This window comes from Leptonychotes weddellii, chromosome 11, assembly GCF_054177405.1.
Source record: "Leptonychotes weddellii isolate Sample4059 chromosome 11, ASM5417740v2, whole genome shotgun sequence".
Taxonomy (NCBI): domain Eukaryota; kingdom Metazoa; phylum Chordata; class Mammalia; order Carnivora; family Phocidae; genus Leptonychotes; species Leptonychotes weddellii.
Genome location: NC_138379.1, coordinates 94,178,997 through 94,190,844, shown reverse-complemented (window position 1 = coordinate 94,190,844; position 11,848 = coordinate 94,178,997). Strand labels below are relative to the sequence as shown.

Genomic DNA, 11,848 nt, shown 5'->3' with positions numbered 1-11,848 from the left:
CCAAACCCTGGCAGAGCTCCTGTTAACATGGCCTGGGACAGTTACTTCTTAATTCTGAATGTAGTCTTTCTACAAACAAACAAAGCAAAACAGTGAGTGAATTACATTCACCAAGAAATATGGGCAAGAAAAAGGAATAATTTAAATGGATTCTCTTTGTGTGAAGAAAGCCTAAAATTACACCAAAAGACAAAATGTACTATATAATAATGTCTGTTGAAAATATCCTTTTTATTATAAACAGTATAAACGCTTCCTGACACATCTTGCAAATATGATACACTTTATTTTCTTCGCCTGAATTTCTGTGAACAAGAGGTCCCAGCATGTCTGAGATCACCTGTGGCTGATCCCCCACTCAGTGAGCACCCCATGCCGGGCAGGTTAAGCTGTGCCAGGGGTGAGAGAAGAGCAAGAAGAGAGGGAGAAGCACATTTCCATATCTTCAGGAGGACTGCAGTCCAGCGGGATGTTTTCTTTACTTTGGATGTCTCCGTTTTAGCATGCTTCCAATTTATAAGATACACTTTATATTTTAAGAAAGGAGCCTCTTTATCCATGGTGAACTGGACAATTAAAGCAATTATCTAGGTAAGACAGGGCTAGAATACTACCTTTCATCTTAAAGAATCAGTTGGTTTATGAAAGAATGATGCCATGGCCTTTGATTGCTGTGATAGCCATATTAATTCTTTGATGTTTTTGGAAGACCTGAAATGTTTGAATACAAAGAGAGATGGGCTCTCTTTATCTTGTAGAACATGCAAAAAAAAAAAAATGTCTTCTTTGAGAGTGGGCCTGGAATCACGGTCAACAGTGAGAATTAAACCGAACCCACAGGCCACATTTACTGTCCTCGGCATTGGGCCCTGTCTCTCATCTGGAGTGACTTTGATCCTAGTGTCAGTAGGAAGGGGGGCATGTACATTCAAATATTCTCAGTGCAAAACCAAAATCACTTCTTTGGAAAGTTGTCTACAATAGCTTTATTACAGATATTTCCCTTTGGTTTCTGTCTGTTCGTGGTACCACATGCTCCCTGCAAATTCCATTCTCATACTATTTTACACTTTTTAATAAAAATGATTCATTAATTACATAACTGTGACTTGCTTCTATGCCTTTGCAAAGTTTCCTTATAAATATATTTAAACATTATGCTAACTCTCTTTGACACACCATATATCCCATTTCTGTTGTGGGAAATACCGTCGACTGCTGCTTCTGTGTAGCGCGCAAGAATTAGGTGATCCTTACAGTCTCTGAATATTCCATAACTTTAAAATTCACTGTGGTTCCAGCCACGTATCACTGTCCAGGTACCATCTATTCAAAGATAAGTTACCAAAGCTTGTTCACAGAACTAAGCTTTTCCCCCGACATCCCCGTCCCCCACACCCAGTATCGCTGGAAGTATTCTCTCAAATGCTCTCCAGGATTTAAATAACAATATTTAAAAGACACTTAACACCACAACAGGGAATTTGCTGGCATGACGCGCACAATGCGCTTACTCCAGATGCTGTATTCAAACTGTATGGGCCCATTGAAGAAATAGATATAACCTATAAGGAAATGACCAAAAAGAAAATTTCAGAGTCTGAAATCGGTAAGAATTTACGCCAGCTCACATTAAAAGTACAACATGTTAGATCCCATTGTTTTTTAAGACGCAAACATTTGTGTTTAAAACCCTACTAATGCCTTACTATATTGCTTATGGTTTAAGGGAGGAAAAAAAGTACAAGTTTCCCAGGTCTCCTGAATTGTCACCTTGAAATCGTGGTAATCTTGCTATGAGTTCCAGTTTTGATGCTTGACATATTGATACTAGTTATTTGAGTTTGGAAAAATGCCCCTTTTCATAATTAAAGCAAAAATAACCGTAGTCATTGGTCTTTCTATATAAATGACTTCCCACTCTACCCCTGATTTAAATTATGGCAATAATTTTTGACTCTTGGCATCATTAAGCATAATTTAAGATAGTGTTGGGGCACCTGGGCGGCTCACTTGGTTAAGCGTCTGACTCTTGGTTTTGACTCCGGTCATGATCTCAGGGTCATGAGATCGAGCCCCACGTCCGGCTCCATGCTCAGCAGGGAGTCTTCTTGAGGTTCTCTCTCTCCCTCTGCCCCCCCACTTTCTCTTCCTCTCCCTCTCTCAAATAAATAAATAAATAAATAAAATCTTAAAAAACAGTTTAGGATAGTGTTTAAAGTTTGGCATTATTATTTGTAGAATTAGCAATCATTTGAGCAACATTTTTATTTGTTCTAAATGTATTATGTTTTGTTTGCTGCCTACATAACTATTCCTTAACTGCCATAAGTTTCTTAGCACCTTTAAGTCCTGTATAAAACTGCTCTCTAAGGGAAATACTTTGAGGGGCTACAGAAACCCCCCATTGAGGTCAGCGTGATGGAACTAGTTACCATTTTTCTCATAGACGGCATCCACTTTATCACCAATCCCCGGGAAGTCCTCTTCTATTAGCCTGGGGTAGTCTTTATCCATGACCTGGTTAGTATCATCATAGCTATGTAGTAAGAAAAAGAAACTCTTAAGTAGGTCGTATTTCTTAGAAATTGTTTCAGAAATGATACAGTGGATATCATGACACCTTTCAAAATGGACAAGAGTTAGAGGTGCCTGGGTGACTCAGTCGTTAAGTGTCTGCCTTCAGTTCAGGTCATGATCCCGGGTTCCTGGGATTGAGCCCCACATCGGGCTCCCTGCTCGGCAGGAAGCCACTTCTCCCTCTCCCACCCACCCTGCTTGTGTTCCCTCTCTCACTGTGTCTCTCTCTGTCAAATGTATAAATAAAAATCTTTAAAAAAAATTGACAAGAGTTGTAAAATTTTAAGTCTGTTTAGAACATCTGGTAGCTTTTGCAAATTAGGAGTTATGATATTGGGTGCATTGTGGATGCTCGCTGAGCATTTGTTACCTTGTCTAAAGGCCATCTTTGTAAAGATAGTCACAAGCTCATTTCCATTTCACAAACTGCATATCTGTTATAGAAGTGTGTTATTAGGAAAGTGTTCTTAGACCAAAATAAATACATGTTTGTGCATTGAACAACTATGTACTGATCTCCCACCGTGGGTGAGACAACTCTCTAAGTACGATAATGGATGCCAGAATATTGGGTGTATAACTCCTGGACTAAGAAGTTATCAGGGCATCTGGTGGTTTTGAAGCTAGGCAGGGGAGCATGGCTCGCCCTACCATTGCTACAGTTCCATAATCCACCTCCCCTGCACACAGGCACACCCTAGCAAACCACACACATCCTGAAATTAGCCTAGAACAGCCTCCCATCATGTACCACTGTTACTGTTACTGATGAGAGTTTCCTTCCCTTGAGATATGTTCCAATAGGTGAAAGACAAGAACCACTGAACTGTGGAGAGAGGTGGGACGTGCCTACACGGCAACACTAAGCAATGGAAGCCAAGCATCATGACAAGGAGACATCCAGTGCCATGAGAGGCTTCGAGAAGAGACATAGCCTGTGAATGGGTGCTCCAAAAGACTTTGAGGTTAAATGGTATTTCCAGTTAACTTTGACCAGAGGGTAGAATTTTAAGAGGGAGAGAGGCAAGGGCAAGAGCTTCCAGCCAAATGGGGGGATAAAAGCACAGTGTGTTTGCAGTCTGGTAAGTCACACTCCCTCATTGCACCACAGACCTTATCTAGGGCATAGGGACTGGAACAGCAGTACTGGGGAGAACTTGGTCATAGTATTTAGACAGTAGTGAATGTCATTGTCAGAAATAAAGAAGCCAAACAGCAAAGATGACACAGATGAGAATGTGTGCATGTGTGTGTACACATAAAGTAAAGCTACCAATTTAAATCTTTCAAGTGTGGGATTCCTATGAGATACTCTCATTCCCAAATATATATATGGCTCTAAGCTCGGAGATGTTGCTAGTGTCAGGGCTGCCTTCATATCGACATGTGTTCTAAATATTCCAACTCGCCCTGTCCTTCAAAAAGGGGCTGACTTTAAAAACCATGGGCCCAGCAGCTTCCTGGCCAAGCTCTCCACTGGATGAGCATGGGAGAATTATTTAAACCAGTGAGAGCAGTGTGGGACTCACTTGGCCCGTGTGACACAGTAAACACAGTAAACATGGCGGCCGTACCTCCAGACCTGGTTTCCCGAGAAGAAGAGTGTCTTCCCTGTGTCCTCAAAGTGGACGGCTGCGCTTATCTTCTTAACCTCTTTTGGAAATCCCAGTTCGGATATTTTTTGGGGATAACCTTCCAGAATGTCATAACCATTAAGAGCCCAAAATTTTCTGCCTAGAATAAGTGAAAGAATGGTTTTATTATCCAAGGGAATCTATTAGGACTCACATTATGTAGATATTTACTTTAACAAAGAAAGACTCATTTTATACATTTTATACATTTAGAAATCAGGGTCTGCGGTCACCATGTTTATGAAACACAGAAATATGAGCATTCTTCAAACAAAAAAATAAGACTTAAAATGCTAACTTCCTGAGTATAATTACCAACCAAATATAATTAATTTGGCAACATATTACCTCTGACTGTTAATCTGGAGCTGGGTGAAAAATGTATTAAAATTTCTTCATGAATAAGCGGGGCAGAGGGAACAGTGAATTAGATTGAAAACTCAGATTTTTTATACCAGATAGAAAGTGACTTTATTATAGCATTAATTGTAATAGTCAAACAACAGAAACAATGTCAGTAGAGTGCTATGTAGCCATTATGAATGATGATCATGAAGACGGAATAGCACTTTGGAAAACTGTCCGTGATTTTGTGTCAAGAGAACAAGTAAAATATGAAAATGTATATATACTATGAATACAAATATTCAAAAACACATATTACATATGGTGAAGGACTACCCAAAAAAGGTGAGAAAATGAAATAAATCAGCTTTTCAGAAAGGGGAATTATGGATAATATTTTTTTCAATGTTTCAAGAGGTACACTGTCATAATGTCTGCTCAGCAAATAGTTTTTAAGAGGAAGTAAGAAAAAACTGACACGACTGCTGTACAACAAATAGTACATTTGTAAGGATAAGTAATAATGCAGATTTTTACTTGTCAAATTTGGGGACATTTGGTAGAAAGGTTCCAAGTATGTTCTGCTTAATATTTTGTTATGCTTGGCTCTTAACTTGGGTATTTTTTTCAGGAGCGGTCATTGTGCTAAGACTCCAGCAGCATCAAGTTCATCACTGCCTGCCCTGGACACGTGGGGAAAGGCTTACCTCTAAAGATGAAGATAAGGTCCCGAGAGGGGTGCTCATATGCAGCATCGATACGGTTGGGAAGTTCTGGCCAGAAGGATTTTGTTAAGAACAGCTCCACGTCAACCAGCTGAGGATGCAAGCGCCAGAAGAATCTAGCGCCAAAGCGAAAATACAGAGTTTGCTGTGAGCAACTGATGAATGAATAAGTGAACAAATGAACAAACAATACTAGAACAAGGTAGAAGTGAGAAATTCATATCTCATTTTTCGTTACCCCTAGGTTTAGGTTGTAAACACTCTCTCAAATTTCCATATATGTCACCAGAACAAAAGTCTTTCCAGACCCAAAGGAACTCAAGTGGATGGTGTCACGGTTTACTGATATGATAACTGATTTCAATACTTGTGTTTTCAAATAAATAAATTGGGTTTGTATATTTACTTGGTTATCTTTATGAGGAAGAGTGCCACCAGCGTTGTAAAGAGAAGCTGCATCATGCCAAGATTAGCCATGGAAAAGTAAAGTGTTTATCCATTAGTCGTTTATTTCATCTGAAACATGTTAAAAAAAAAACAAACCCCATACTACCAAAAATCTATGATTTTTGCTGTTAATGTCACCTTTGGAAATGTGACTGGATGTTTGGCTATTTGCAGACACAGCCTCACAAATGTCCATGACATGCAGATTGTGTTAAATAAGATCAAGAGTACCTGTCTTTAAAGATCATCATTTCTCCTCGGAGACTGGTGATGGCATCAAGGGATAAGGAGGGATCACATTTGTCTGGTGTTTTGGGGTGTTTAGGGTTGGGGTCTTCATCTCCTGGGCCTGCAGGCATGAAATGAAGGGAAGAAGGTGGTGAGGCCGGACTTCTTGATGCCCCACCCCTACTAGTGGAGAGTCGCAGGGTCCCCTCCAGGGAGGGCAGGAAGTCCTCAGCTTCTACACCAGGATCCAAACACCATGCAATTCTACTTCCTTCCTGCGGGGTCACCAAGCTCTTGTGGGTGGGCCTGCTCCTCCTACTTCCATCCTCAAGACCCCTTGAGATTCTTCTCAACTACATCTTTGGGTTTCTTGAGGTTGGTGATAGAAATGGGTGGATGGGGAAGGGAGCGAGACTCAGAGGAAACCTTCCCCATCCTTGGCATGAGCTATAGACAGGCTGCTCTTGAGATACACATTTCTTTTCAAGCCACTCCTGGGGGCACACCGTCCCTGTGGGAGTCCTCACCTCTGCTCTATCTCTTGCCTCTTTTACCAGCTAGCAACGTCTGACACGGTCACTTCACCAGTTAACCCCAGTACCGCTGCCGTGAGTGAGCAGCCAGGCCTTCAGCAGCCCTGATGTGCCACGAGTTTGTAGCTTTCCCCCAGCTCGGGTGAGTGCAAAACAGATGCCATGCATGCACAGTAACAATTCTGAGCTGCTTCTTCTCCACCCGGTTCATATTAGTTCTGTCATCAAGTCCCTTGGTCACAATATTGTAGAAATAGTAAGAAACGCAAAGCACTTGCCCACATCTACACTAGCTGCTATAGTAGATTTCAGTCCGGAGGGGGAATGATGGGCCAGGTGCCATGAGCAAGGTTTCTGAGCTCGCTGCTCTAGAAGGGTTTACATTGATAACTTTAACTCTATTAGTAGAGGCAGTTTTGCTGGTTTGAGGTGAGGTTTAATTATTTTATAAATATTATTGAAAATTTGGAAGAAAAAAGAAGGAAGAGATTTTTACAATGGTCATTGTAGATGTTGATTAAAAGTTACTACAGGCCACCTGAACAGTTCCTACTGTGGCAAATTGACATGGTTGAAGGAATACCCAGAATTTATAAAAGCTGGTTAAGACCACACTTTCACCCTCAGCCACGGTACTAGAGATACACTATTTAAGCGCTACAGGGTGTGGTTTCTTCATTGGTTAAATGGGGAATAAAATATTTTCCTTCCTTATGTCAGAGGTGTTTTGTGGGAATCAAACGTACCTTGCAAGGTATAAAATACAAATAGGAATCTGCAAAATCTTTGGAGAATAGAATATTTTCTACTTGAGCAGATGGTCTGATTCAGAAAGGAAAACTGGGCATGTCTTCCCAGGTTTTAATAACAGAACCACGACAGCAATAATGGTAATGATAAATTCACTGATAATTTTGCAAGTAAATGTATGCATCTATTCTGTTTCTAGACTGATAAATTAAGAGTTACCATAGAGAGACTGGATCCCTTGTACATCGTCATCGGGAAGCGTAAAGTGGCTCTTGCCAGTGTAGGTGTAGATGGGAAACATGAGTGCTCCCGGGTCCTTGGAGTGGTCAAGACCTAAGGAGTGGCCGAACTCATGGGCAGCAACGAGGAACAAGTTGTAGCCTATAAGAAAACAAAGCAACGATGAGAAAGCAAGGCAGTGACCAGTTAATGGATGGAATGCTATTTTCTTTGCCTCTTTCTCTTTCTTGGCTATTTCACTCTTTTTAAAAAAATTAATATTCAGTATTTGGTTGCTTGAAGGAAGATTCAAAATATTGAATTAATCCTTATAATTTAATGTTCTCTTTGATTATAGCTGCCTACCTAATTAGAATAGCAACAGATTGCTCTCAAATAATTAGGAATCAGTGAGGATTTACTGGGAAGACGCTAAGAATCTTGATGTGCTCTTTGTTTTCTCAGGGCAGCTGAGGAAAGTGGACAACGGAGGCCTTGAAGAAGGAGTCATGGGAAGTCACATAGGGTGCTAGCTATCAGGGCGTTTCTAGAACATCGTCTAAACAAGAGGCATCATGCAAATGGATGATGACCAAGTATGGAGCATGCCCTAAATAGGATCTCTGGGAATCTACTTGGGAATAAATTCCAACCAAGTGATCCTTTCCAGAATATCTCTAGACTCTAAAGCTTAAAGGAATAGAAACTCTGGAAATGCTTGGCCAACTTTCCTCGATTTTAGAAGACCACTGTGTCACTATATTTACATTATTTCCTTTAGTCATTCTTACCACCAATTTCTGAGCCTCCTAATACTGATATTTTAAATTGAAAAAAAAAAACCACACGGAAGCTGGAGTCAGTGGTTTCAATTTGACCTTAAATACCAATTGCTGTCAGAGCCTATGCCTGACGAAAATGTATAACCACTTAGTAAATCATGCAGACCCTAAGAGCGATCAAAGTTCACGTAATCTGAGTAAAAAGCAGTTCTTCACCGAGATGACTAGTGGATAGATCCCATTCCTGGCCTTTAGCTGAAAAATCAATCATGGTTTGTTTATGAATATTTTCATTCATTTCCGTTACTATTTCAAATACAGAACTTACGCAGGAGTCTAAAACTGAGGTTTACTGTGGCTCTCTCTTAACAACACTAGATGTTAGTCTTTCTTCCTAAAACCATTCTTACCCGTGTAATATTCAGAACATAAATACGTAAATTCTCACCTCTCCTTCCAAAGACACATTGGAGGCATTGAAGCAGAGGCACTGGTCAGCCAAGGCCCAGTTTTACTCTTGGGAATGACAACTCTTCCGATTTAAACGAATAATAACAATTAGCTATCTGTGAAGACTACCTCTAACTATCACAACCAAGGGTCAATATAGCTCCATAGGTAAGTCCTACTTGGAACAATCTCGCTCTTCTTCTTAAATTAATATTCCCAATTCTTTTGAGTTTGAAGATTCATCTACTGACTAATGCATTCAACACTGAGTTTCATTTTGCTCTTATAAGTATAATTTTTATCTGGTCTGTCTCATGCTGTTTGGAGTAAGACACCATCTTGATTTGTTGGAAGAGTATTTATAAAATCAATGATATAGATATGTCTGAAACAAGTAACTCATATAACAGAGAACAGAAAACAGACTACACTTGTGCCATTAATATTTCTGTCAAGGAAAAAAAAACTATTTCAACTCACATCCAACTCATCTATGACCTGCCTGTCCAGCCCTAATAATTTTCAGGTATGTATTTGTAATAAACTGTACTTCCTAAACACACTGAAAGGTAATCCACAGTAACAACACCTTGACTGACAGAAAGACATTTTGGTCCTAAATCAAAGTTAGCTAGTATCCCTCAAGTCACTAAACTAAACTGCTCACTTTTAATGTTTCACATAGGTTTGTAGAAATGTCACTTGTGAGACTAATAAGTATAAGATAAACTTTTAATTTTTTTGAAAAACATAACCAACTATCGAATACAATTTACAGTATGCTTCTTAACTTCTTATCAATGCGATCACTGTCTAACCCTAATCTAGTAATCATGAATCATACCTTTATAAGAAATATTACCTTTGGAACTACTTGTCCAAGTTTCATCATCATCAAAATGAGCATCCCCTCCATAGTTTGGTCCAGGAGGAAAAGCATGAGCCAGCAGACCAGAGGGTCCATCAAATGGGTAGAAGTCACCATGCTCTACACACAAAAAGCAAGAGTTAAGAATCTAATTATATCCAGCAGTGCCTGGCACAAATGCTTGGTGAATTCTGTAAAAAGTAATGAATGACTGAAAGAAGGAATAAAAGAATGGAGACAATTAGGGAGCAGAATGTAAAAATGTCTCTTAAAAATGATTCTCCATCATTACCTTTAGTTCCAAAAGAGATCATGATATCAGCAGTGCCATCATGAAGTCTGGTAAAATTCAGAGGCGTCACATCTGACCAAACTTTGAAGGCTTTTCTGAATGCCTTTTCAACTTCAGAATGAGTCAGATCAGGGGTATAATTCACAATCCTATTCAACAGAGAAAGTTTCAATTACATTTTTGGAAGGAGAAATATTTGAGAATATATTTTCTTGGAATACTGCTTTTCAACTCAAAATGAGGTGGCTTCTTTAAAAGTTCTACTAGAGGTCCAAAGTTTCAAAGAACTTATCAATTATGATGCCATACAAAGATAACAAAATGAATTCAATCAGATATTTGAGTATCTCCAAATATCTGACCACTTGGAATCTTACATTTAAAGTATTCAGATATTTAATGAAACTTGTATGATACAGATTTGGAATTGTATTACTATGATCTAAATAAATGAAATAACTTTGTCAAGTTCCTAGAGAGAGTAGGACTCTCCATTTTTAAGCACTCCTAATAAATATGCCTCATGTAGTACATTTGCCAATTTTATTACACCTACTTTTACTTCTAATTTGATTTCTTTTCTAAAAAAAAATACCTTGAGATTTCCATTGAAAAATAATGCTGGGTTAATGTAACAATAATAGATGTCATGAGACATTCTCACCAATAGTATTAAAGTTATTGCTGGAGTTATTTAACTTCTAGTTAAATATTTAAAGCCTACTTAAAAAAAATGGGACCACACATGTTCTGTCATTTATAGCTTGTGCTGAAAATTAGGCATTTAATACTATTTTAAAAAGTAACAAAGATTAAAGAAAGATAGCCTCTGATTTACCTGTAGGTTAGATTCGTCTTGGACCACTTGAGAGTTCGGGGGAAAACATTGTACTCGCCCACATCGGGAACCCCACATCTTGGTTTCTTCATGATGTCCAAGGTGTTATCATCAAGTTTGCCGGTGACCTCTAAGCCAAAGAAGGACTGCATTTCTCGGAGCCTGTCAACCACGGAGCTTGCTGCAGACTTTTTCAGGATTCCAGCGGGATTCAGGGGATAGTAGTAGGATTTCAAGTAGCGCTGGAAAAGAGACCAGAATGGCCTGCTTTTAAAAGAGAAGGGCACTTGTGAGATGTAACATCCCGCTGGGACTGGCAAGATACTCTACCTCTGCGAGCTGGAAGTCTTCCTCGGACAGATCATCCTCACCATCGCTGGGAAGAGGCAGGGACCAACACTGAGTCCAGCTCAAGAAGAGGAAGGCAGCCAGGACGCCTGGGAGCATCGTGATGGTTGTGCCTGGAGCCTCTGCCTTCTCCCAGACAAGCACCTTTACTTTTATAGACCTGCAGTGGTGACTCATCATTTATAGACAAGTTCCCACTTCCTAGTCCATTGAAGGTAAACATGCTTACATGGCGACTTTTTTTTTTTCTCCCAAGAAGTGTGGTTTGTGGTAGAATTTGAGAGAAATATAAAATGAGGGCGTCTCTCATTTCAGCAGGGTCTCAAAAACCATCTGGCAAAATAAACGGCCTCAGCATATTTACAGATACTGTGGGAAGAAGCAGAGAGTAGTAAAATTTTCACTTTACTGGGCAAAAATGTTTTTCCCTCTGGAGGAAAGCAGCTACTTTTACTTTTTTTCAGATGAGAGTATCAAGATGATGCTCTTAACTTCCTTAAAGAGACACTTAGTCCTGCTTCTAGAAGATCTATAACCTGGTGACTTCTAAACATCATTTTCCCTAGAGTGATTCCAGAGGGAGACATTGTGTGTACCTGAGGGCCACAGAATTGGACCAGACCCCAGCTTGGAGGCTCAGAAGGACTAGGGCACATCCACAGGACTAAATGCTACAGTTGAAATTTAAAGGCACTGGTGTGACTCTCAACGAATATGGAATCCTGCATGAATTCCCTACAGGTCCAGGAAGAGGTAGAAGACTACATGGGAATACAATATAACGGCTAACCCATACTGAAGGATTACTA

General features: G+C 39.7%; 1 protein-coding gene across 1 annotated transcript; it reads right to left on the bottom strand.

Moving 5' to 3' along the window:
* Positions 1-210: 210 nt before the first annotated feature.
* Positions 211-11,180, bottom strand: MMP13 (matrix metallopeptidase 13). Its single transcript, XM_006741295.3, has 10 exons — positions 11,022-11,180; positions 10,692-10,933; positions 9,854-10,002; positions 9,556-9,681; positions 7,462-7,623; positions 5,963-6,080; positions 5,267-5,400; positions 4,155-4,314; positions 2,436-2,539; positions 211-1,565 (listed from the first exon to the last, which is right to left on the bottom strand). Exons 1-10 carry the CDS (start codon positions 11,136-11,138, stop codon positions 1,465-1,467), a joined length of 1,413 nt encoding a protein of 470 aa, XP_006741358.3. The 5' UTR covers positions 11,139-11,180; the 3' UTR covers positions 211-1,464.
* Between the last annotated feature and the right edge of the window lie 668 nt (positions 11,181-11,848).